Source organism: Poecile atricapillus, chromosome 1, assembly GCF_030490865.1.
Source record: "Poecile atricapillus isolate bPoeAtr1 chromosome 1, bPoeAtr1.hap1, whole genome shotgun sequence".
Lineage (NCBI taxonomy): Eukaryota > Metazoa > Chordata > Aves > Passeriformes > Paridae > Poecile > Poecile atricapillus.
In genome coordinates, this window is record NC_081249.1 from 179,070,876 (window position 1) to 179,095,289 (window position 24,414).

At 51.8% G+C, this 24,414-nt stretch overlaps 1 protein-coding gene across 1 annotated transcript; it reads right to left on the reverse strand.

Annotated features, from left to right (window-relative positions):
- Positions 1 to 362: 362 nt before the first annotated feature.
- GNG2 (G protein subunit gamma 2) lies at positions 363 to 24,213 on the reverse strand. The gene is made up of 4 exons (XM_058847400.1): positions 23,992 to 24,213; positions 2,988 to 3,054; positions 1,737 to 1,891; positions 363 to 748 (listed from the first exon to the last, which is right to left on the reverse strand). The coding sequence occupies exons 3-4, from the start codon at positions 1,821 to 1,823 to the stop codon at positions 620 to 622; spliced, it is 216 nt and encodes a 71-aa protein (XP_058703383.1). The 5' UTR covers positions 1,824 to 1,891; positions 2,988 to 3,054; positions 23,992 to 24,213; the 3' UTR covers positions 363 to 619.
- Between the last annotated feature and the right edge of the window lie 201 nt (positions 24,214 to 24,414).

Sequence of the window (24,414 nt, forward strand, 5' to 3'; positions counted from 1 at the left end):
CTTGCAGAACCAAAGCTAACCATAGAGAGAATGGTAAAAAAGCGGGGTTTGCTGGGGACACGGAGCTGCCGCTGTCCCCTGGACCCCTCCCCTGCTACGCTACAGCCAGAAATGAAAAAAGCACAAGACCAAACATTGAGTAACAGCACAGCCACCGAACCTGTCGCTATATATCCGACAAATCAAAATTATTAGCTTGGAAAGAAACCAACAACATCATTCCAAGAAGGTTTTTACACATCCTTAGCAGTTAACTTTGCTCAGCACAGCTCTGGTGCTTTAAATATGGGACAATCGAACAATTTTGTGAGCAGAAAAGTGACACAGATTTATTCTTTACACGGGGTTTTTTGTTTGTTTGTTTGTTTGTTGGTTTGTTTGTTTTTGTCTTTCTAGGCAACTCTACAGACTTCAGATCTTTTGCCTGGCAATGCAGATCATCTGATTCCCCCAAAGGTGGCCAGGTTCTTTAAACATGCACATCTCTGTAGCTTTCCAGGCCGTGTTTTTTTAACTTATTTTTGTTTAAATTCTGCGGACCAGCAGGTCGTCCCCATTCCTAAAAAACTCTACATCAGTGTTCAGGGTGGCCTGAGTGCCCGTCAGGCTCCTCCAGGGATTACAAGATCACACAGAAGAACTTCTTCTCTCTAAAGGGGTTTTCTGAGGCCGGGACGGGGGTCAATAGAGGGTCCTCCTTGGCGTGGGCTTCGCAGTACGCCATCAGGTCTGCTGCTGCTTTGGACACCTGCAAAAGGAGCAGCCCCGTGTCAGGGCCAGGCTGTGCTGGGGACATCCCACCTGGAGAGGTGGCACCAGCAGGGAAGGGCTGGCAGCATCCCTGGGCAGGGAATGTTGGATCTGAGATGAGGACGGAGCAGCGCGGCCCTGCTGGGGCTGGTTCTGGGCTGGTTCTTCACCTCTGGGCTCTGAGCTGGCTGTGTTCCCATTCCCAGCCTTCCCAGCCTTCCCCCATTCCCCTCCTGACTGACTTTAGCATCCCTTGGCAGGAATTTCCTGCCCTCACCCACCAGCCTCGCTCTTTATCCCGCCATGGAGCAGCATTCCGTGGTGGAGTTTTCATACTCCCTTTCATGCAAAGGAGCTGCTCCAGCGGCAGGGAATCACTTCAGGGACCTCATTCATTCCATGTTTGGGATCCCTGGGAGCAGGGAGGATGGCTGAGAGCATCTGTAGGGCTGTTAGAGCCCTGATCCTTGAAATAATTCTGTCTATCCAACCCTGCTGCAAGGAAAGCCATCCCCAGGGACACAAAAATGGGGAAAACAGCCCCAAAAATGCATGGCAGCAGCTCCCAGGCCCCCAGAGCTCATCCCAGCCCTGGAGCGCTTCTCTCCCTGGATTTAAGCTCTTAGCAAGGAGCTGAGATGTTCTGGGGACAGTCACTCCTTCCCACCACCCCACGGGGCTCCAGGTGATGCTTCCAGCTGCCTCCCACCCCTGGGAGCGTCCAGGATGGGGCTTGGAGCAGCCTGGGATGGTGGAAGGTGTCCCTGGCAGGAGGATGGAACCAGAAGGGCTTTAAGGTCTCCTCCAACCCAAACCATTCCCGGATTCTGCGATCCCAGCTCCCGCTGCCCTCAGCCAGAGCCCTCAGGATCACTTAAAATAAGAGAATCCCCCACAAACCCCGCCTGGTTCCTCATCCCAGCTCCCTCCACGAGCTTTGGGCAGCAGCCACCACCTCCCAGAGGCAGTTCCCAAAGCATCCCAACCTTTATCCTGTCGATGTTGGCCTCCATCTTCAGCTGCTCCACCAGCTTGCGGGCTTGTGCTATGCTAGCAGTGTTGTTGCTAGCCATGGGCAGGCCAGGAGCGCTCCCGGGAGGGCTGAGGGCAGGAAAACAGCGGGATCAGCCACTGGGATGGGCTGAGGGCAGGAAAACAGCGGGATCAGCCACTGGGATGGGCTGAGGGCAGGAAAACAGCGGGATCAGCCACTGGGATGGGCTGAGGACAGGAAAACAGCGGGATCAGCCACTGGGATGCTCCCAGCCCTGCAGGACCACAGAGGATGGGCTGAGGACAGGAAAACAGCGGGATCAGCCACTGGACCTGCAGGACCACAGAGGATGAGCTGAGGCCGCACATGGGGAGCGTTAGAGCCGTCAAAATGAGGGGTGAGGATGGCAGATGATGACCCAGGGCAGGGACACGGTGTCCTCCCTGCTGTCCCCAGGGCAGGGATGGCACTGCGGTGGCACTGGGGTGACACTGGGGTGACACTGGGACTGTGAGAGCCCAGCAAGATCTCAGCTGAGCTGCTCTTCGCTCTTTGCTCTTTGCTCTTCCATCAAAGCCCGCCAACAGCCACAAAAATCCGGGAACGGCATTTCCGTGCCAGACTCATTCCCTGGCCATCACCCAGCCCCTGCCGCTGCCCAGTGTGTGTCCAGTGTCCCTCAGCCCCCCCTGGCCGTGTCCCTGCTGCCAATTTGCACATTGAGATGCTAAACAGGATGCTGGGGTTTCCTGTTTCTCGAGATTTCCACCCCAGGCAGGCGGGGGATGCTCATTAAGGCCGCTGCAGGCTGGATCCCGGATGTTTTTCCGGCACTTTCTAGCAGCAGTGAGCTCTGGCAGAGGCAGCAGAATCCCAGCATCCAGCTCCTCCAGCAGCAAGTGTTTTCCAGCAGAGCTCCTGCCTGCCTGGAGCTGCCTGCCAGCTCCAAAATGGGATTTTATTTTGCAATAGCGGGACACAGCGAGACCCCTGGGTGATGGGACGAGCCCTAAAATTTGGGAAATATCCCAAAAAATCCCTAAAATAAGGGAATTGTGGTGTTTTAAGGAAAAGATGAGGGCATGCCCAGCTCAAGATGATCTCAGGGGGTTTAGAGTGCTGGGAGAGAGGGATTTATGGATTTAGAGAAAGAATCAGCCTGGCACTGCTGCCTGTGCTTGGAGGAGGAGTCATGCCAGGCTTGAGGATGAGGAGGGGAGCACAAGGTGGGGTTATTTTTTACCAGAAGCCGATCTCTCCGGTGATCTGTGCCTCTAAGGGAAGCTTTGCTCCTCTTGGCCCTTCACTGCCTTCAAACAAAGAGAACAGAAAACAAAAGTCAGCTCCATGGGTCCATCATTTCCAGCACCAGGGACCCTCACAGACATCCCCAGGCTCCTTCTGTGTGTCCCCAGCCCCGTGCCCTGCAAGCCCAGCCCCCAGGGACGGTTTTTGTTTGCATTCAGCGAGCTTTGCAGCACAGGAAGAGGTTTCAGTCAGCGGGCAAGTAGCCCAGGGCTGGAGGATGCACAGGGCCAGGATTTAACTCCCTGGTGCTGGGCTGGAAGCAGCATCTCATGGGAAATGCTGCCAGAACGCTCCAGCCCAGCTCCCAGTGCCAGCCTGAGCTCCTGGCTGGATCTGCTCCCCTCGGTGCCATCGCTGGAGGTTCAGCTCAGCCCGTGGGTTGTTTCCCTGGGGCTTTAGCTCATCTCTCCCTGCTCTTTTTTCACGGCTGGAGAAGGGTTTGAGCAGCAGGGCTCATCCCTCCTGCTCCTGCAAAGCCTTGGGATGTGCCGTGGTTCTGGCACAGCAGCTGGGAAAGGTCCAACCTTTCACCAGAACTCAAAGGTTTCTGGTTTGAGTTCACCAGAAACTCAAAGGTTTCTGTTTGAAGTCACCAGAACTCCAAGGTTTCTGTTTGAGGTCATCAGAACTCCAAGGTTTCTATTTGAGGTCACCAGAACTCAAAGGTTTCTGTCTGAGGTCATCAGAACTCCAAGGTTTCTGTTTGAGGTCATCAGAACTCCAAGGTTTCTGTTTGAGGTCACCAGGACTCCAAGGTTTCTGTTTGAAGTCACCAGAACTCCAAGGTTTCTGTTTGAAGTCACCAGAACTCAAAGGTTTCTGTTTGAGGTCACCAGAACTCCAAGGTTTCTGTTTGAGGTCACCAGAACTCCAAGGTTTCTGTTTGAGGTCACCAGGACTCCAAGGTTTCTGTCTGAGGTCACCAGGACTCCAAGGTTCTGGAGCAGGTTCCAAGCTGCTGCTGCTGCCTGGTTTGGGTGCCACAGAGGCAGCAAATGTCACCCCTGGAAGTGTTGCAGAAGTGTCTGGATGTGGCACTTGGGGACAGGGGTTGGTGGTGGGGTTGGCAGTGCTGAGGACTCGATCTCAGAGGGCTTTTCCAGCCTAAAGAATTCCATGCTGTGCCCTTTCATACAAAGGAGCTGCTCCAGCGGCAGGGAATCACTTCAGGGACCTCATTCATTCCATGTTTGGGATCCATGGGAGCAGGGAGGACGGCTGAGAGCATCTGTAGGGCTGTTAGAGCCCAGATCCTTGAAATAATTCTGTATATCCAACACTGCTGCAAGGAAAGCCATCCCCAGGGACACAAAAATGGGGAAAACAGCCCCAAAAATACGGAGAGGGAAGGGTGGGACCCTCCTGGGAGGGGTCACCAGTTTGAGACCTCTGGGGCAACTCAGAGGAGCCCCCCAGGAGCCACCACACCCTTCAAGTGAGAACCAGTTTGGGGCCAGCGATGGTTTTGGAGCATTTCCACCCCGGGGGAAACCTGGGGCGTTTCCTCCACCACGAATAACAAAAGAAAAAACAAAAAGCAGCAGGTGACACTGCAAAGTGAGCTGATGAAAGTCCCACCCCGGAAAAGAGCCCCGGTGGAGCTGCTCCAAGGGGCAGCCACAAAAGCAGCTTTTAAATCCCAGAGAGAGGAGACCTCACTGTGCCCCTGGGAAGGTGTGGAAAACAAAATTCCATGGGGTTTGTTTTGGTTGGATTGGATTTATCATAGAGAGGTGGAATGGTTGGGGTTGGAAGGTACCTTAAATCCCACCCCATCCCATCCCATTATCCCATCCCATCCCATCCCATCCCATCCCATCCCATTATCCCATCCCATCCCATCCCATCCCACTGATCCCATCCCATCCCATTATCCCATCCCATTATCCCATCCCATTATCCCATCCCACTGATCCCATCCCATCCCACCCCATTATCCCATCCCATCCCATCCTACTGATCCCATCCCATTATCCCATCCCATTATCCCATCCCATCCCATTATCCCATCCCATCCCATTATCCCATCCCATCCCATTATCCCATCCCACCCCATTATCCCATCCCATCCCATGGCAGGGACACCTTCCCCCATCCCAGGTTTCTCCAAGCTCCAGCCTTGGACACTTCCAGGGATCCTGGGATTTCTCTGGGAAATTCACTCCAGTCCCTCCCCACCCTCGCAGCCAGGAATTCCCAATTCCCAAGATCCCATCCATCCCTCTGGCAGTGGGAAGCCATTCCCTGTGTCCTCTCCAAAACCCCTCTCCAGCTTTTTACACCCCTTTAAACAAATCCAACCCTTTCCACACCCAACAGAAAAACACCAAAACAACCTGGCAGGATCCCGAGCTGTAATTACAGCCCAAAAGAGACAATATCCACGTCCTGGCCCTGTTCAACATCATCAGCATGAAAATAACGAGGAAGGACTCATTAACCTGTGGGCTCCAAGGCAGGAATCCCATTATCCAGGCACACACGTGTGCCATTGAGTGAGGGAAATAAGGCACAGCCTGAATTCCCTTGGGAATGCCATAAAACTCCTTCCAGTGCAGGCAGAGCTCAGCACGAGCTCCTGTGATAACGGCAAGAGCAGGAAATGTTGGGTGGTTTTCAGTTTCACTCTTGGGATTTTGCTGAGCTCTGATGGAGGGAGAGCTGGAGATTAATTGGGATCATGCTGGCACAGAATGACCTGAATCCAAGGGTTGTCATCACTCCACCACCCTGGGAACACCCAAATTCCCCAAATGGGGTCAGGCAGGCTCTCTGCATCCATCACATCTCCAATCCTGGATCTGGAAGTTCCCATCCCTGAGGGATGTCCCTGCTAGGAAACACAACGCCTGGAAAATCAACTTCCTTCTAAATGCCACGCTCAAATATCTCAGCATTTTCCCTCCCTGGATCTGAGGATCCTTTCTGGGGTGGCTGAAATGAGTAAAGAGGAACTGGGGGTTGAAGGAGAGGAGGATGCTCCAGCAGCTTGGCTTGGCTTAAATCTCTTCCCTCTGAGGGTTTGAGAGCCTGGCACAGGTTCCCCAGAAAATCTGAGCCAAAAAGTGTCCAAAGCCAGGCTGGACAGGGCTTGGAGCACCCTGGGATAGGGGAAGGTGTCCCTGCCCACGAATTCCATGAAAAACGCTGGCAATAAAAGTCTGGACATGAAAATTTTGCTGCTGATTTTTGCAAGTTGGTCCCTAAGCTCCAAAAACCCACCTTGTTTGTGGCTGTCTGCTGGAGGAAGAGCCTTTGGTCACCTCAGTGACATTTTTGTTCTGTCACTGGCAGCACCCAGCCCAAACAGGCACCAAAAATTGGGATTTAGGCAGGCAAACAGCGAGGCACAGCCCTGAATGAAGCTGCTGAAGTTGTGTCTCCTCATTCCAGCTTTGCCCAAACCTTCAACAGATGTGGATGTGGAGCAGCTTGATGGGATGAGACCGAGGTTTAAGATGCTCTGAGCTAAAAGCCACCACTGCTCCTGGCCAAGGGACACCCAGCCCTGCCAATCCCACCCAGCTGCACCCCTGGATGCGTTTCCACACCGAATGGCACATCCAGCCCAAAGCAGCCCCTGCCAAAGGAGCATTTCTGGGTGCTGAGCTGCCATCCCATCCCTCCCTGCCAAGCTGGACTCCCCAGAGCCACCAGCTCCGCTTGCAGGACTAATTAAGCTTCGTTTGGCAGCTCCTCATCAGTGCCAGCTGCTGCCTGCTTTGCACAGAGCTGAGCTGAGAGGCTGAGGAGCAGAGAGGATCCTGAAATCCTCCTGCCTGCTGCAGGATCCTGAAATCCTCCTGCCTGCTGCAGGATCCTGAAATCCTCCTGCCTGGTGCAGGATCCTGAAATCCTCCTGCCTGCTACAGGATCCTGAAAACCTGCCTGGTACAGGATCCTGAAATCCTGCCTGGTACAGGATCCTGAAATCCTGCCTGGTACAGGATCCTGAAATCCTCCTGCCTGGTGCAGGATCCTGAAATCCTCCTGCCTGGTGCAGGATCCTGAAATCCTCCTGCCTGCTACAGGATCCTGAAATCCTCCTGCCTGCTGCAGGATCCTGAAATCCTCCTGCCTTCTACAGGATCCTGAAATCCTCCTGCCTGCTGCAGGATCCTGAAATCCTCCTGCCTGCTACAGGATCCATCACCAGCTCCAGCTCCAAACCCATGGGATCGGAGCTTAACCACCCCCAGCAGCTCTTTCTCCTCTCTTAGCTGGGTTTTAGCTCAAGGTCCACACGGGTGGAGATGGGAATTCTGCTAAATGTTGAAAATAAATGGCATTTTCCCATCCCTGGAAGTGCCCAAGGCCAGGTTGGATGGAGCTTGGAGCCACCTGGGATGATGGAAGGTGTCCCTGTCCATGGCAAGGGGTGGAAAAAGATGAGTTTTAAATCCCTTTCAACCCAAACCACCCCACAATTTTACGATTTTATACATTTATTTTATGATCCAACCCAAACTTTATGATTTTAAAATTTTAAAAATTCAATTTTAAATAGATAAAATTTTAATAAATAATAAAACAAATAAAGCAGCATCACCCACCCCAAAACCAGCTCCTTTTTGGGGTGAAAGCAGCAGCCTCTCTGCTCCTTGCTTTCAAAAAAAAAGTCATATTTTCCATCCCTGATGCAGCAGCATTTTCCACTCAGCTCCAGCAAAGTGGGTGAATCCCACTGGGACAGGCAGGATTTTGGGGAGAGCAGGGATCGGGATGGTTCCTACCAGGCAGGGGGGGTTGAGTTCAGAAAATGTGGTTTTTTGACCAGAAAAGGGTTTGTTTTGGTCCAGAAAATGTGGGGTTTTTTTGTCCAGAAAAGGGGTTCTTTTTGGTCCAGAAAATGTGGGGCTTTTTGGTCCAGAAAAGGTTTTTTTTCTTGGTCAGAAAAGAGCCTTTTTTGGTCCAGAAAAGGTGGGGGTTTTTGTCCAGAAAAGGTTTTTTTTTGGTCCAGAAAAGGTTGGTTTTTTTGTTGTGTGGGGTTTTTTTTCCAGAAAATGGGGTTTTTTTGGTCCAGAAAAGGGGTGGGTTTTTTGTCTAGAAAAGAGGATTTTTTGGTCCAGAAAAGTTTGGTTGTTTTTTTTTTTTCCAGAAAAGGGTTTGTTTTGGTCCAGAAAAGGGGTTTTTTGTCCAGAAAGGGGTTCTTTTTGGTCCAGAAAATGTGGGGTTTTTTGGTTCAGAAAAGGTTTTTTTTCTTGGTCAGAAAAGAGCCTTTTTTGGGTCCAGAAAAGGTGGGGGTTTTTGTCCAGAAAAGGTTTTTTTTTTTTTTGTCCAGAAAAAAAATTAATTTTTTTTGGTCCAGGAAAGAGTGGTTTTTTGGTCCAGAAAAGGTGGCGTTTTTTTGGTTCAGAAAAGGGTTTTTTTGGCCCAGAAAAGGGGGGTTTTGGTCCAAAAAGGGGAGTTTTGGTCCAGAAAAGGGGTGTGGTTTTTTGGTCCATAAAAGGTTTTTTTTTTGGTCCAGAAAAGGGGGTTTTTTGGCCCTGAAAAAGGTTTTTTTTTTGGTCCAGCAAAGGGGGGGTTGGCCCAGAAAAAGGGTTTTTTTGATCAGAAAAGGGGTGGTTTTTTGGTCCAGAAAAGGGTTTTGGGTTTGGGGTTTTTTTTGTCCAGAAAAGAGGGGTTTTTGGTCCAGAAAAGGTGTGGGGTTTTTTGGTCCAGAAAAGGGAGGTTTTTTGGTCAAAAAAATGGGGTTTTTTTGGTCCAGAAAAGGTTGGGTTTTTTGGGTTTTTTTTGGTTTTTTTTCCAGAAAATGGGGGTTTTTTTGTCCAGAAAAGGGGTGGGTTTTTTGTCTAGAAAAGAGGATTTTTTGGTCCAGAAAAGTTTTGGGTTTTTTTTTGTCCAGAAAAGGGTTTGTTTTGGTCCAGAAATGTGGGGGTTTTTTGTCCAGAAAAGGTTTTTTTTTTTGTCCAGAAAATGTGGGTTTTTTTGGTCCAGAAAAGGTTTTTTTTCTTGGTCAGAAAAGAGCCTTTTTTGGTCCAGAAAAGGTGGGGGTTTTTGTCCAGAAAAGGTTTTTTTTTTTTTGGTCCAGAAAAAAAATTAATTTTTTTGGTCCAGGAAAGAGTGGTTTTTTGGTCCAGAAAAGGTGGCAGTTTTTTGGTTCAGAAAAGGTTTTTTTTGGCCCAGAAAAGGGGGGTTTTGGTCCAAAAAGGGGAGTTTTGGTCCAGAAAAGGGGTGTGGTTTTTTGGTCCATAAAAGGTTTTTTTTTTGGTCCAGAAAAGGGGGGTTTTTGGCCCAGAAAAGGGTTTTTTTTTTGGTCCAGCAAAGGGGGGTTTTTGGCCCAGAAAAAGGGTTTTTTTGATCAGAAAAGGGGTGGTTTTTTGGTCCAGAAAAGGGTTTTGGGTTTGGTTTTTTTTTGTCCAGAAAAGAGGGGGTTTTGGTCCAGAAAAGGTGTGGGGTTTTTTGGTCCAGAAAAGGGAGGTTTTTTGGTCAAAAAAAGGAGGTTTTTTTTGGTCCAGAAAAGGTTGGTTTTTTTGTTTTTTTTGTTTTTTTTGTTTTTTTTTTCCAGAAAATGGGGGTTTTTTGGTCCAGAAAAGGGGTGGTTTTTTTGTCTAGAAAAGAGTATTTTTTTGGTCCAGAAAAGTTGTTTTTTTGGTTTTTTTTTGTCCAGAAAAGGGTTTGTTTTGGTCCAGAAAATGGGGGTTTTTTGGTCCAGAAAAGGGTTGGGTTTTTTTTCTATCAGAAAAGTTTTTTTTTTGGGTCCAGGCTGGGTATTTTAATAGAAATTTGTCCCAAATCTCATTCATGTTGGGATTTTTCCTTGTCCTGGCACTTCCCAAGAGCTGAGCCCATCCCAGCTCGCTGAATCCCCACTGAGACAAGCAGGCTCTCCCTAAAATTGCCTTTTCCTCCCCCAAAGCAGGCAGGATGCAGCATCCAGGGGGGATAATTGGGAATAAAACTGATCCTGGAGCGTGGGAACCCCTTGTGAGGGGCTGGATGGCTTTGCCAGGCATCTTTTGCTAAAAGCCAGGGCTAAAAATAGGTGGCTCAGCTGAAAGAAACAAAAAAAAAAGAAAAAAATTGCTAAATCTATCCAGAAAAGTATAAAAATACAACAGGCAAAATAGAAAATAGCAGAGCCACGTTTTCCAGGGGGTGGGAGATGGGATAGTCTCACTGATCCCAGCAGGAGTTACGGATCTGGCTGGGAATGGAGCCTTAATCCACCCAAATTCCACATGTTTCACTCCTTTCTCGAGGAGAGAAAATGGTCTGAGCTCAATTTGTGCCTTTTCTGGGGCAAAAAAACCCCTTTAATCCTCAGTGCTGCTTCCAGCCACAGCTCCCAGCCCCTCTCCACAGGGATTTTATTCCCTTTCCCAGCCATGTTTTCATCCTGGATGTCCAACACAGTGTTTAAATCCCTGGGAAGCAGCTTGCAGGTCAGAGATGTGCTGGTAGATAAATAAATAAATCAATTAAAAGCCAACAGAGTGGGGGAAAAAAAACCCGAGCCAGTTTCCATGGAAACAGCTTCGTTATCCCGGCAGCATCCCATCCAACGAGAGAGGTGGGACTGGGTTTCAGCCCCAGTTATTGATCCCAGAATTATTTGGTTTGGAATGGGATTTTAAACCTCACTAATCCCACCTCCCACTAATCCCAGGCTGTTCCAAACCCTGTCCAACCCAGCCTTGGGTGTTCCCAAGGATGGGAATTCTCAAGGCAAGGCAAAGCTTGGGGTTTTTTCCTCTTCCCCAATTATCCCGGGGTGACTTCCCGATGTTTGCATCCCCGGTTTGGGTTTAAAGGAAGAGCTCAGCTCTGGATTGGCTCTGCCAGGGATGGGGATGTGCCCTTCACCCACCTCCAGCCTCCAATTCCAGCTCTGTCCCTTTTCCCTGGAGCAATCCCTGCCCCGTGGGCATCACATGCAGCTCTTTGTTCCCTCCCTGAGCCCCAAAAAGCTCAAACTGAAATAAACAGGAACCCAGCTCCACTTCCTTTTTTTGTTTTTTAGGGTTTTTGTGGTTTTTTTATATTTTTTTTTTTAACCAGATTGTTCAGGTGAAGGATCTGGGATATCTGCTCTGCTCCCTCCTGTCACCATTCCTACATCCTAAATCCCAAGATTTTGGCTCTCTCCATCCCAGTGGCACAGGGAGGGAGCACAGAGCTGCTCCAGGCTTGGAAAAAAAAGGGTTTTTTCCCCTCTCTATGGGTATCCTTATTCCTCAGTATTTGGGCACCTGGGAATTCCTTATTTGCCCTTTATTTGGGAATTTTGGGGCATCCTTGAATTCCCCAGGAGTAGAACCATGGGAATGCCACTGGGGAATGTGCTGGTGATGGAGCAAACCCCCAGCCTGCTCCAGGCTCGTTATTTGGGGGAAAATCCTGGGAAAAAAGGTGTTGGAGCACAAGGGATAATCCCAGTGCTGGGAGCAGATCAGGCTCTGGGTGTTCCCTCACCTTGGGGGAATAAGGATGCCCAAAATATCAAGGAATAACATTCCCAGATACCAGGGAACAAGAATGGCCAAATATTGAGGAATGTCAAATTACTGGGGAATTCAAGGATGCCCAAAAATTCCCAAATAAAGGGAAAATAAGGAATTCCCAGGTGCTCAAATACTGAGGAATAAGGTTGCCCATAAAGAGGGGAAAAAAGAATTCCCACTGATTTGGGGAATAAAATTTCCCAAATATTGAGGAATAAGGATGTCCAAATACTGAGGAATTCCAGGCTGCTAAAATCCTCAGGAATAAGGATGGCCAGATAGTGAGGAATTAGGAATATCCAAATACCAGGGAATTCAGGGATACCCAAATACCAGGGAATTCAGGGATACCCAAACACTGAGGAATAAAGATGCTCATGTAGAGGAAAAAAAAAATGATTCCCAGATACCTGGGGAATAAAAATGCCCAAATTCTGAGGAATAAAGATGACCAGATACTGGGAAATAAGAATGCCCAAATACCAGGGAATAAGAATTCCCAAATATTGGGAAATTCAAGGCTGCCCAAATCCTGAGGGATAAGAAAGCCCACACAGAGGGAAATACGGATTCCCAGATATTTGGGAAGTAAAGATGCCCAAATACTTGGGAAGAAGGATGTCCAAATCTTGAGGAATAATAAGAATGTTCAAATACTGAAGGATAAGGACATCCAAATACCAGGGAATAAGGATGTCCAGATTTTGGGGAAGGAGGATGTCCAGATTTTGGGGAATGAGGGTGCCCAAATTTTGGGGAATGAGGATGCCCCAGATACTGGAAAATAAAGATGCCCAAATGATGAGGAATAAGGATGTCCAAATTCTGGGGAATAAGGGAGTCCAGATTTTGGGGAATGAGGGTGCCCAAATACCAGGGGATGAGGATGCCCAAATCCTGAGGAATAAGGAAGTCCAGATTTAGGGGAATAAGGATGTTCAGATTTTGGGGAATGAGGATGTTCAGATTTTGGGGAATGAGGATGTCCAGATTTTGGGCAATGAGGGTGCCCAAATTTTGGGGAATGAGGATGCCCCAGATACTGGCAAATAAAGATGCTCAAATCATGAGGAATAAGGATGCCCAAATTCTGGGGAATAAGGGTGCCCAAATCCAGAGGGATAAGGAAGTCCAGATTTTGGGGAATGAGGGTGCCCAAATAACAGGGAATGAGGATGCCCAAATCCTGAGGAATAAGGATGTCCAGATTTAGGGGAATAAGGATGCCCCAGATACTGGAAAATAAAGATGCTCAAATCATGAGGAATAAGGATGTCCAAATTCTGGGGAATAATGGAGTCCAGATTTTGGGGAATGAGGGTGCCCAAATACCAGGGAATGAGGATGCCCAAATCCTGAGAAATAAGGAAGTCCAGATTTTGGGGAATGAGGATGTCCAGATTTTGGGGAATAAGGATGTCCAGATTTTGGGGAATGAGGGTGCTCAGATTTTGGGGAATGAGGGTGCCCAGATTTTGGGGAATGAGGGTGCCCAGATACCAGGGAGCAAGGCTGGCATCTCCTCGTGCTGTGACCCACAAGGGAAGGGGCCAGGGCTGTCCCACGCTGTCACACCCCAGCAGGACACACATCCTGTCACACATCTCCAGCCCTGAGCCTCCAGCAGGGCCCAGCTCCACCGAAAATGAAAATGCTTTAAGGTTTAATTGGGGATTTTTTGGGGGTGGGGTTGGGTTTTTAAGGTTTAATAAAATGTTAAACAACACCCAGAGGTCAGCGGGGGACTGGAGTGGAGGAGAGGAGCTTCAGAAATTCCCCAAAATCCATGGATGGATCTCCAGCACATGGATCACAGAATTCCAGACTGCTCATCCCATTCCAAGGGATCTTCCACTATCCCAGGTTGCTCATCCAGCCTGGAACTGAACATTTCCAGGGATTGGGCATCCCCACCCTCCCAGCCAGGAATTCCTTCCTCATCTGCTCATCCAGCTCTGAACTCCTGACCTTTAATTAAGGGAAGCAGCCAAGAGCTATTATTTCATGTTAATTAACATATCCAGCCATGGGTTTCAGTTTTTATCATCCTGCTCTCGAGTATTGGCCATGGTCAAGATCAAGATCCTGATGGGGAGATGGGAAATGAGGATTGGAAGGGAAGATGAAGGGAGAGCTGCAAATGGAATTCTCCCAGCATCACATTCCCAAGAGGATTTGGAAAGGGACAAACCCGCCCTGAGCCTCACACAAATCACCCCAAATTCAAGGCTGGGGAATGGTTTGGCTCCAGAATCTCAGGGATCTTCTCCATCCTCAAGGATTCTGTGATTTACCAAGCTCTGCTCGCTGGTGTGGGGACAAAGCCACCCCAGAGGAACTGGGACAAGACATTGCCCTGATTTGGTTAAAAAAAATCCTATTTTAGGGGCACCCTCCATGTGAGCACAGGAAATGGGAAAAGAAAATCCACAGAAAATGTGGATTTTGCCAGGGTTTGTGCCAGGCCCACCTCTCTGCAAAGCATTTTTCAGCTCAAATAAATCCCAAATCCCCTTTTTTTTTTTTTTGGCTAGAGCCTCACCTTTTCCCCCACAACAAAAAAAAAACAAAACCCCTCCTACAAAGCCTTGGGCTGCAGAAATCCTCGTGATGAGAAATCATCCCCCGATGATTTCACCCCGATCAAACCTTTATTAGAATTTTATTTTAAGTAACACTCACAGGGAGCCCAATGACCCTTCCCAGCCTCTGGGAATCACCCAGCAAATTACATCAGCACAGAAACAACCCCGTTAAGCAGCCCCAATAATCTGAGCCCCTCCCCCAGGAATTACCTGAGACTGCTTTAATTAGGTATCCACGGTGCAAAAGAATTAATTAATTGGTGATAAGCACCTGAACCACATTACTCATAAGGCTCTATTTCAAGCTTCAAATACAGCAAACAGGTCACAGCCCAGCTGAGAGTGCAGACAGAATTCCCAAAGCTGCTGCCTGGAATTTCTCTTCCCATCCTTGTGGTGGAAGGAACGAGGCTGGGAATTTATTTTTTATATTTTTCTTTTTCTGTATTAATTTTCCTCCCATCCTTGGAAGTGTTGAAGGCCAGGTTGGACATGGTTTGGAGCAATTTGGGATAGTGGGAATTGTCCCTGCCCATGGCAAGGATGATTTCAAGGTCTCCTCTGAGCCAAACCATTCAGGGATTCGATTTTTTTCCCAGTTTTTTTCCCAGCATCCAGAGCTGGTGCCCTCAGAGCCACTCCAATAGTGGCTGCAGCACATGGAGATGGGAGTTGTGTGACAATTTTGGGGGATTTGGTGTGTTTCAGGCGTGGGTTTTGGGGTAAAACCCCGTTATCTTGGGTTTCACATCCCTGAGACATCTGCTGAGGGCCCCATCCCAATGTGCAGGTGGAGGAGCCACATGGAACGGGGGAGGGCTTAGCGGGTTTCTGAGGGGAAAAAAAAGATGAAAAGGAGAGGAAAAAAACGGTTTAAAATGAGGGGGGAAAAAGAGAAATAAAAAGAGGGAAAAGAGAGAAAAAAAAAAAGCAAGAAAGGAGGAAAAAAAGGGGGGTGGAATTTCCCTGTGCATTCTGTATTTCCACAATCAATAACTTTGAAAAGGAATTTCACGTGGCTCGTGCTGGCTCTGACATTTCCCAGCCTGGGGCTGTGACAGGGGGCTCTCCAAAGCAACGGGGATGAGGGCAGGGATGCAGGAAGGAACACAGGCAGGGATGCAGGAAGGGATGGAGAAAGAGGCGTGGGCAGGGACACAGGCAGGGATGTGAGCAGGGACACAGGCAGGGATGCAAGAACTGATGCAGGCAGGGATGTGGATAAAATTTGGGCAGGGATGTGAGCAGGATTTGGGCAGGGATGAACACAGGGATATGTGTGGGGATCTGGGCAGGGATGGAGGTGAGGATCAGGGCAGTGATGTGAAAAAGGGGTGCAGGAGCTGATGCAGGCAGGGATGTGAGCAGGGACACAGGCAGGGATGCAGGAACTGATGCAGGAAAGGATGGAGAAAGAGGTGTGGGCAGGGGCACAGGCAGGGATGCAGGTGAGGATCAGGGTAGGGATGTGAAAAAGGGATGCAGGAACTGATGCAGGCACGGATGTGGACAAAATCTGGGCAGGGATGTGAGCAGGATTTGGGCAGGGATGAACACAGGGATGCAGGAACTGATGCAGGCAGGGATTCACACAGGGATGTGTGTGGGAATGTGCAGGGATGCAGGTGAGGATCTGGGCAGGGATGTGAGCAGGATTTGGGCAGGGATGCACACAGGGATGGGTGTGGGAATGTGCAGGGATGCAGGTGAGGATCTGGGCAGGGATGTGAGCAGGATTTGGGCAGGGATTCACACAGGGATGGGTGTGGGAATCTGGGCAGGGATGTGAGCAGGGAGTGGATAAAATTTGGGCAGGGATGCACACAGGGATGTGAGCAGGGATTTGGGCAGGGATGCAGGAGCTGATGCAGGAGCTGATGCAGGCAGGGATTTGGGCAGGGATGCAGGAGCTGATGCAGGCAGGGATGTGTGTGGGGACACAGGCAGGGATGCAGGAGCTGATGCAGGAGCTGATGCAGGCAGGGATTTGGGCAGGGATTTGGGCAGGGATTTGGGCAGGGATTTGGGCAGGGATTTGGGCAGGGATGCAGGAGCTGATGCAGGCAGGGATTTGGGCAGGGATTTGGGCAGGGATTTGGGCAGGGATGCAGGCAGGGATGCAGGCAGGGATGCAGGAGCTGATGCAGGCAGGGATGCAGGAGCTGATGCAGGCAGGGATTTGGGCAGGGATTTGGGCAGGGATTTGGGCAGGGATGCAGGAGCTGATGCAGGAGCTGATGCAGGCAGGGATTTGGGCAGGGATGCAGGAGCTGATGCAGGAGCTGATGCAGGCAGGGATTTGGGCAGGGATTTGGGCAGGGATGCAGGAGCTGATGCAGGAGCTGATGCAGGCAGGGCTGGAGCCCTGGCAGAGCTCAAACCGGGTTATTTGGGCGGGCTGGCAGAAGTAGGTTGTTGGTGCTGCCGCTCCCAGCTCGCTCGCCGGGCTGACCCACATTATCATCCCAATTAAATTTCACTCCGTGCCCCAGCACTGCTGCATCTCTCCCCTGTGTCCTGCTGCTTTCCAGGCTAAAATAGGCCCTGGCTCCGAGCACAGCTCCGAGCACAGCTGGCCCTGCCCGAGCAGAGAGGAGAGCAGGGCACGGCTGGAGTGGCAGAACTGGGCCAGGAGCGAGTTCAAGGGTGCTCAGAGCTCCCCTTTGCTCCAGGCCTGACCCTCCTACATCCCCCTGACCTCCTGCCAAACAGCAAAATTGCCTTTTCCCTCCCCAGCTGCTCCCTCGGAGCTTTTCCCACACCATTCCTTGGATGGTTTCCATCCTCCCACCGCCCTCACCGCTTTCTGACCTCCTCACAGCACCTCACCTTTCCTACAGAGCCCTGAAATCCCTGAACTGGCTCCTTTTCCTCTCCCAAAACCCTGGCAAAGCATCCCTGCCACGCTTCCTGCTGAGTCAAGGGCCCTGCTTTTCCCACCATGCCGGCTGTGGGATGACACACGCCGGGAATACGCAGGCGGCAGCAGAAGCCGCCAGCCTGGGCGGTGCTTTTACACTCACAAGGCAAAAAAAAAAAAAAATGAAAAAAAAATTACAAAGGATGAAAATTTCAGGCTGCAAAGCCTGGATTAAGCAGCACAAGGCAGCTGGGTTCCCTCCCTTCCCAGCACGGATCCCTCATGTGCTTCGTTTATCCCTTGCCGTGTCCACTCCCGGAGCTTTAATCCTTCTGGATTTCTGCCTTTGCACCACGAGCTGCTTTCCCCAGGGTTAAACACCTTTCCCTGCTCCTGGGAAACCTCACTTTCAGTGGCTTTCTGTGTTTTTCCTGAGCTGTGAAGTCACTGGAAGCAGCTGCTCCTCAGCTCCAGGCAGGATGAAGGAGCAGCGTGGATTCCAAGTCAGCCTAACTTTCACATCATTTCATAGAAACACTTACACAGGGCTTAGATTTTAGGCTTAAAAAACAATAATCAGCACCTCCCTTATTTGCTGCTTATTCCTCTCCTTAAACCTGGCTCTCTGCGTTCAAATAATCCTTTTATTCCCTTTATTCCCCATTTTTATTCACAGTGTGCAGGGAGGGAGGAGGAGGAGGGAGAGTTTCCCCTCCTCACTGGAATGAAGTGGGAAGTGAGGGAAGCACCAGAGCAAGGATGTGAGGCTGAGCAATTCTATGAAATCAGCTGATAAATAATGCAAGGGATGGTGACAGGGCCAGGGCTGCACAAACACCACCACGTCTCCAGGAGAGCAAAAATCCAAGGGATGCAGCACAGGCAGACTTCAAGAGTTGAAGCCAAGGCCTTTCCCAACACCCAAAGCTGTCCCAGGGTGACGCTGGAGCTCTGTCCCCACCGTGTCCCTGCCCCTTTGCCAAGGTTTTACACAAAGCCACGGAATCCACCAGGCCTGGGCAAGGTTTGGTGTTTCCCAAGGTGGGGAAGCTGGATCAGAGCTGCTCCAGCAGCAGCCACGGGCCTGGAGGTTGATCAGGAAAGGTTCAGGGGGGCTCTGATGGTCGGTGCCCAGCTACAAACCCCAAACTGCTGCAGAACCAGCGGAGAAGGAGCGTGGAGAAGACCTGGAGCAGACCTGGCCATGTTCCTGCAGGACATCCTGGGGACCCACATGTGACAGCCATGGGGACAGCTCTGAGCTGCCCTGAGTGATGGGTGAGAGCAGAGATTCCCAATTCCCAATCTCCCATCCATCCCTGCCCTCTGGCACTGGGAGCCATTCCTGGGTCCTGCCCCTCCATCTCTTGTCCCCAGTCCCTCTCCAGCTCTCCTGGAGCCCCTTCAGGCCCTGCAAGGGGCTCTGAGCTCTCCCTGGATCCTTCTCTTCTCCAGGTGAACATTCCCAGCTCTGTGGCCTCCTCTGGATCCCGAGCACTGGGAATTTTCCCTGTCCTCAGGAGGCTCAGACCAAGCCCTGCCCGTTTCTCCCGAGGTTTCCCTGCAGACAGAACAAAGCCCTAACAAGGACAAACATCCCAGGCTGGCACTGTCCTGGTATCCCCAGAACCAGTGGGATTGTGAAGACATTTCCCCTGACTCTCAACACCTTCTTCATCCTCCTTCCCTCCCTTCCCTGCTCCAGAGCAAATCCAAAGGCTCCAAGGAGGAACCAAATCCAAAGGCTCCAAAGAAGAACCAAATCAACTCTGAGCACCTCACATCAGCTGACAGCCGGTACTTTCTTACCCAAAATGACCCCAAAACACGGCTCCTCCAAACCCACAGCTCCTGCAACACCAATTCACAGCTTCAGGGGGGATTTTAACACAACTCAAGCCTGAAGAATCCTTCCAGCATCCCTTCAGAATTCCCCTTAAGGGGATCACAGGTTGGACACCTGGCTGTGCTCCCTGGGCCATCCCAGGGGGAATTCTGCAACAGCTGAAATATTCCTGAGCTTCATCCAGCTCCTGGTGACACAGCTCAGGATCCAGGATCACACATCCAGGAGAAAACTCCTCCACGTCCCTGCAGACACTGCCTGGCCCCAGGAGCCACCAGGGTGGTGGCTTTTCCCTGGCTGCAGGGGCTCAGCACCACGTCTGTCCCCTGGGAAAGGGACCAGGAGGAGAAATTACTAAAATTATTAAAATTATTAAAAGGGAATTGGCAAAAATCACCCAGGAATTTCGGGCACTGGCTCTGCCCAGGGTGGAGCTCCCAGCCCTGGAGGGGTTTAAAAGCCTCGTGGATGTGGCACTTGGGGATGTGGGTGGGAATGGTTGGACTTGAAGAATTTTCTCCAGGGTTTTTCCAACCAAAACAGTTCCAGGGATCTAAGCCTGAAGTCTCCTGGCACAGCAGCAGCGACAGGAGAGACACAAAACCCGACCTTAATGACCTTAATGACCGTAATTAGCGCAGGAACCCGGCCCGGCAGTGTCGCCCTTCTCTGGGAGGTGCCAGCCTTGGGAACAGCTCCAGCCTTGGGAACAGCTCCGGCTCCTCCCGGCCAGGCAGGTGCAGGAGGAGAGGGATCCTCAGCTGGGATTTACTCTGGGAATGTGCCAGGACTGGGTTTGTGTCGCTGCTCAGGGTGGCACAGGGCACCGATGTCCCCGTGAGCTCTGAGGGAGCAGCACACTGAACCAAGCAGAGACCCTGCCTCCTCCTTCAAGGCTGGAAATGCCTAAAAACCCCCAAAAATGGCACAGGGAAAGGAGGAAGCAGCCAGGCTTTGGGACTGGGATTTATTCCCCTGGACAGAGGATGCAGCAGGAGGAAGGATGCTGAAAGCAGGAACACCGAGGAGTTGGCACTGGGAATATCCCACGCTCTGCCAAGGAATTTTTTCCCCTTTGGAGGGATCAGGGATTCCTGATGAGCTCCAAGGTGTCTCACACAGATCCCTCTTGCAGCTGCCCATCCAGGAGCTTTCCAGTCAGGAAAACTGTTCCCAGGGATGGACAGAGCCAGTTTTCCTCCCCAAAGCCCTGGGGACAGCAAGAGAGGGAAGATAAACCTGTTAAACTGAGACATCAGCTCAGCTAAAGGAGCTTATCCAGCAGCTCCTGGATTGGGAAGCACCCCTGGAATGACCAACCTGCAGCTCAGGAATCTCCACAGGAGCCTCACCCACAGCACAGAACTCCAACCCTTCCCTTGGATCAGCTAATTAACCGCGGTTCTAACGAGGAGGATGATGATGACAGACAACAGGGGGAGGAAACTGCTGAGTGAGAAGCCAGGGAAGGACGAGATAAGGTGAAAATGAATTGTGTTTGGGAGGATAAGCAGGTCCTGGTGCAGCTGATTCCCAGGAATTATCCAGGGTGTCTCAGCTGGTTTTTCAAGGCTTGGTCCAATGTTGTTTCAGAAGGGATTTTTATTCCCACTGATCCTTGAAATGCAGGAGATGAGTGATTTCAGACTCCAGGCTGCATCCCTGCCCATCCCAGATGGTCTCTTCCATCCCCTCCAGCCCGAGCCACAACGATTCCATGATTCCCTGATGCTGGATCCAGCTGCCTCCCCGCCCGCCAAGCGCCGCGATTCCCTCGCGCATCCCTAATCAAAGGCGTCATTAATTAATTAATCACTGCCCTGATCCACCATCCCCACCCGAGCAGCGCCATGCCAGCCACTCTGGATGGGGTTTGGAGCAAGCCTGGCTTCTCCACAGAGCCAAATCCGTGTTCTCCTGGCAGCTGGATCCTGTCCTTCCCAGCTCAGAGCTCCAGTGTGGAGGAGCCGATGCTCCCGCAGCCATCCCGAGCTTCCCCACGAGCAGCAGGGCCAGGAGATCCCCCCTGGACATTCCCCCCGGGATTTTGGGTGGATAAAACCACTCCTGTGCTCCCAAGGGAGTGAGTTTGGGGTGCATGTGGCACCCAGAAGGAAAAAACACGCGTGGAAAGCAGGGCTGGAAGCGAGCAGGGAATAAAACCGTGAGAGGACAAACAAAAAATTCCGTGGTCAGCGGAGCAGGATGCACCCACAGCTTATTCCATGGAATGGGGGCTCCATCTCCCGCTGCCCATGCCCCCATCCCTCCTTCCCACCAACAAGGAGAAAAGAGCCTGAAAAGCACGAAAAACTGAAAATCCAAGCTAATCCCTCAGCTGGTTCCTCCTGCTCCCGTGCTGGCTGTGAGCACACACGGACACATCCCATTTTCCCATCCCATTTTCCCATCCCATTTTCCCCATCCCATTTTCCCCATCCCATTTTCCCATCCCATTTTCCCATCCCATTTTCCCCATCCCATTTTCCCCATCCCATTTTCCCATCCCATTTTCCCATCCCATTTTCCCCATCCCATTTTCCCCATCCCATTTTCCCATCCCATTTCCCCATCCCATTTTCCCACCCTGCTTTCCCACCCCTCTCCAGGCACAGGAATGAGACCCTTGGAGAAGTCACACTGAGAATTGATGCCACTCGTGCCTAAAATGATGTTTTTTTCCAGGGTGAGTCCCCAAATCCCAGCCCAAAACGGGGCAATCCAGGGGGAGGGAGCAGCTCCCGATCCCGGGAGATCCCGCCTGGAGCATCCCGGCTGGGATGGAGCGGGAAAACCGCCCCTGGCAGCGTTTTTTGGGGACACGGGGGGTCCGTGGGGCTCCAGCACCGTCTCTCCAGCCCTAATTACTATGGAAACGGGCAGAGCCAGCTCCTGGCTGTTCTCCTCCGGTGACTCACCGGGATTCGGGAGCCCCTGGAATTCCAGCGGGGCTGCCAGGTGGGATGGCACTGCCCACCCCGGGAAAATTGCATTTTTTATTGCATTTTCCACTTGGAACGGGGTGGCAAAGCAGCAGGAGGGCTTGGGGGATTAGTAATAATAATAATAATAATTATAAATATAATAGTTATAAATAGAGTTTCTTCACCAGCTCACAGCCATCAATCCACGGGAATCCCTCTGGAATTGTCCACTCCTGATCTTGAGAATCCCATTTTGGGGCTGTGTGAGCTCTCCCAAGCTGGGAATATCCCATTCTGGGGCTGTGTGAGGAGCACAGGTTCTCTCCCAAGCCATGAATATCCCATTTTGGGGCTGTGTGAGCTCTCCCAAGCCATGAATATCCCATTTTGGGGCTGAGGCTGCCAGACTCGTGCTCCAGGTGAGCAGCACGTTACATCAAGCAGCATCCCTGCCTCCTCCTCCAAGGCTGGAAACGCCTAAAAAAGCCCCAAAAGCTGCCCCAAGGAGCAGCTGGACCTTGTAGGGCCAACACAGGAGCTGGGGTGGGATGGAGCTGAGCCTCATCCCTGAATCCCACAGCACAGGGTGGGAAAAGCCCCGCTGGAGCCCCGGGAGCACCTCCAAACCTCCTCCCAGAGAAAGGCTTGGCCCCAGGGCTTTCCTGGCAATAATTAATTGAGTCATATTTCAATCCAGCCAGCGGCCATATGGTTGGAAAGAGGATTAAAATCGCATGCTCCAGTTGCATCCAGGGAAATCCAGTTATAAGGAAAAATCCTCAGTGCCTGCTGCCAGGGGATGGGCTGGTGCCACCCATCCACACGGCCCCAGCCCCTTCTCCAGGAGCCAGGAGATGCAATCCGGGAGGGAAATAGGGAAAGAAAGAAGCCAGCGGCAGATCGCGGCTGCTCCGAGCCGCTGCCCGTGCTCTAAGTTCATTAGCAGCTCATTAGGAATTGATTAATGAGGTGATATCGCTGTGCGGCAGGATTCTCCTTAAATATAAATCATTTTCCACCGAGGAGGTGAGAATCGTGGAATCGCTGATGAGGACTGGGAGGGTCCTTAAATCCCATCCCAATCCCTGCCATCCACACCTTCCACTATCCCAGACTGCTCCAACCTGGCCTGGAACAATTCCAGGGATTTGGAGAAGCCACAGCTTCTCTGGGAAATCTGTGCCAGGGCCTCCCCACCCTCCCAGCCAGGAATTTCCTCCCAATATCCATTCCAAATCTTCCCCCTGACAGTTTTTTGGTGAATTTCCCCCTCCCACTGGGACAAGCGAGCCCTGGACCAGTTTTCCTTGATCTTCCCGGTGATTTTCCCGGGAATCCTTCACCCAAAGCACTGCTGGGGAAAAATGGGGATTTTGATAGAAATGCTGGCAGAGGGACAGTGTAAGGATGGCAGGATGGAGCTGCATGGACATCATCCCCAAATCCCTCCGAGCCAGGCTGGGGCTGATCCCAGCTGAGGCTGCTGCAGGGATTTGGGGTTGGGAAAAGTCTCCCCGTTCCTTCCTTCCCGTGATTACCAACAAAATAATAAAAAATAAAAAAAAATCGGGAAAGAAAGAAAGAAAAGAAAGAACACTACGTCTCATTCACCAGGGGAGAAAGCCTCGCCTGTGATGGGAAATCAGCTGATTAAGGAGGATCAAACCCTCTAAATCCAACCTTTGTCGGGAGCTGAGCTCCCTGCTCAAGGCACCTTCCCGGCTCCAGCCCCCGGCGGCTGCGACCCCATCGCCCCCCGAGACCGTGGGGTCCCGGTGGGGTCCCGGGGGGGTCCCGGGGGGGTCGGGGGATGCGGGGATTGCGGGATTTGGGGGGATTTTCTGCCCATTTCGGAGCGGCTCGGTCCCCACGGGGGTCAGTGCCAGCGGGGGTGGGAGCGCCCTGCCCAGCCCCGGCTGCGCCAGTGCGGACCGGGCGGTCAGAGCCGGTGATCCCGGTGATCCCAGTGATCCCGGTGCTCCCAGTGCTCCCGGTGATCCCGGTGATCTCAGTGATCCCAGTGATCCCGGTGATCCCAGCGCTCCCAGTGATTCCGGTGATCCCGGTGATCCCGGTGATTCCAGTGATCCCGCTGATCCCAGTGATCCCAATGCTCCCAGTGATCCCGGTGATCCCGGTGATCCCGGTGATCCCAGTGGTCCTGGTGATCCTGGTGCTCCCAGTGCTCCCAGTGCTCCCAGTGATCCCAGTGATCCCGGTATTCCCAGTGATCCCAGTGCTCCCAGTGCTCCCCCCGCTCCCCCCCGGGCCCGGCCGTACCTGGAAGCGGGCGGCGATGCCCCGGTCCCCGCGGGGCGGACAGAGGGATGGACGGACGGACGGACGCTGGGATGGAAGGATGGATGGATGGATGGATGGAGGGAAGGATGGAGGCAGGGATGGAGGAGGGAGGGCAGGAGGGATGCGGCCGCTGGAGGAGGAGGAGGAGGAGGAGGGTGGTCAGCAGCAGCCCCGAGCGGCGAGTCCCCACCCAGCTTTGTCTGCGCTCATCCCGCTGCCTACAGGAAGCGGCTCAGCCCCGACTTCCTCCTCCTCCTCCTCCTCCTCCTCCTCCTCCTCCTCCTCCTGCTCTCCTCTCCTCTGCCATCCCCCGGCTTTCTGCGGATCGCTTTAGCCCAGACCCCGCTGCCTCCTCCCTGCCCGTCTCCCTGCCTCTGTCCCCGTCCCGCGGTCCCTCTCTGG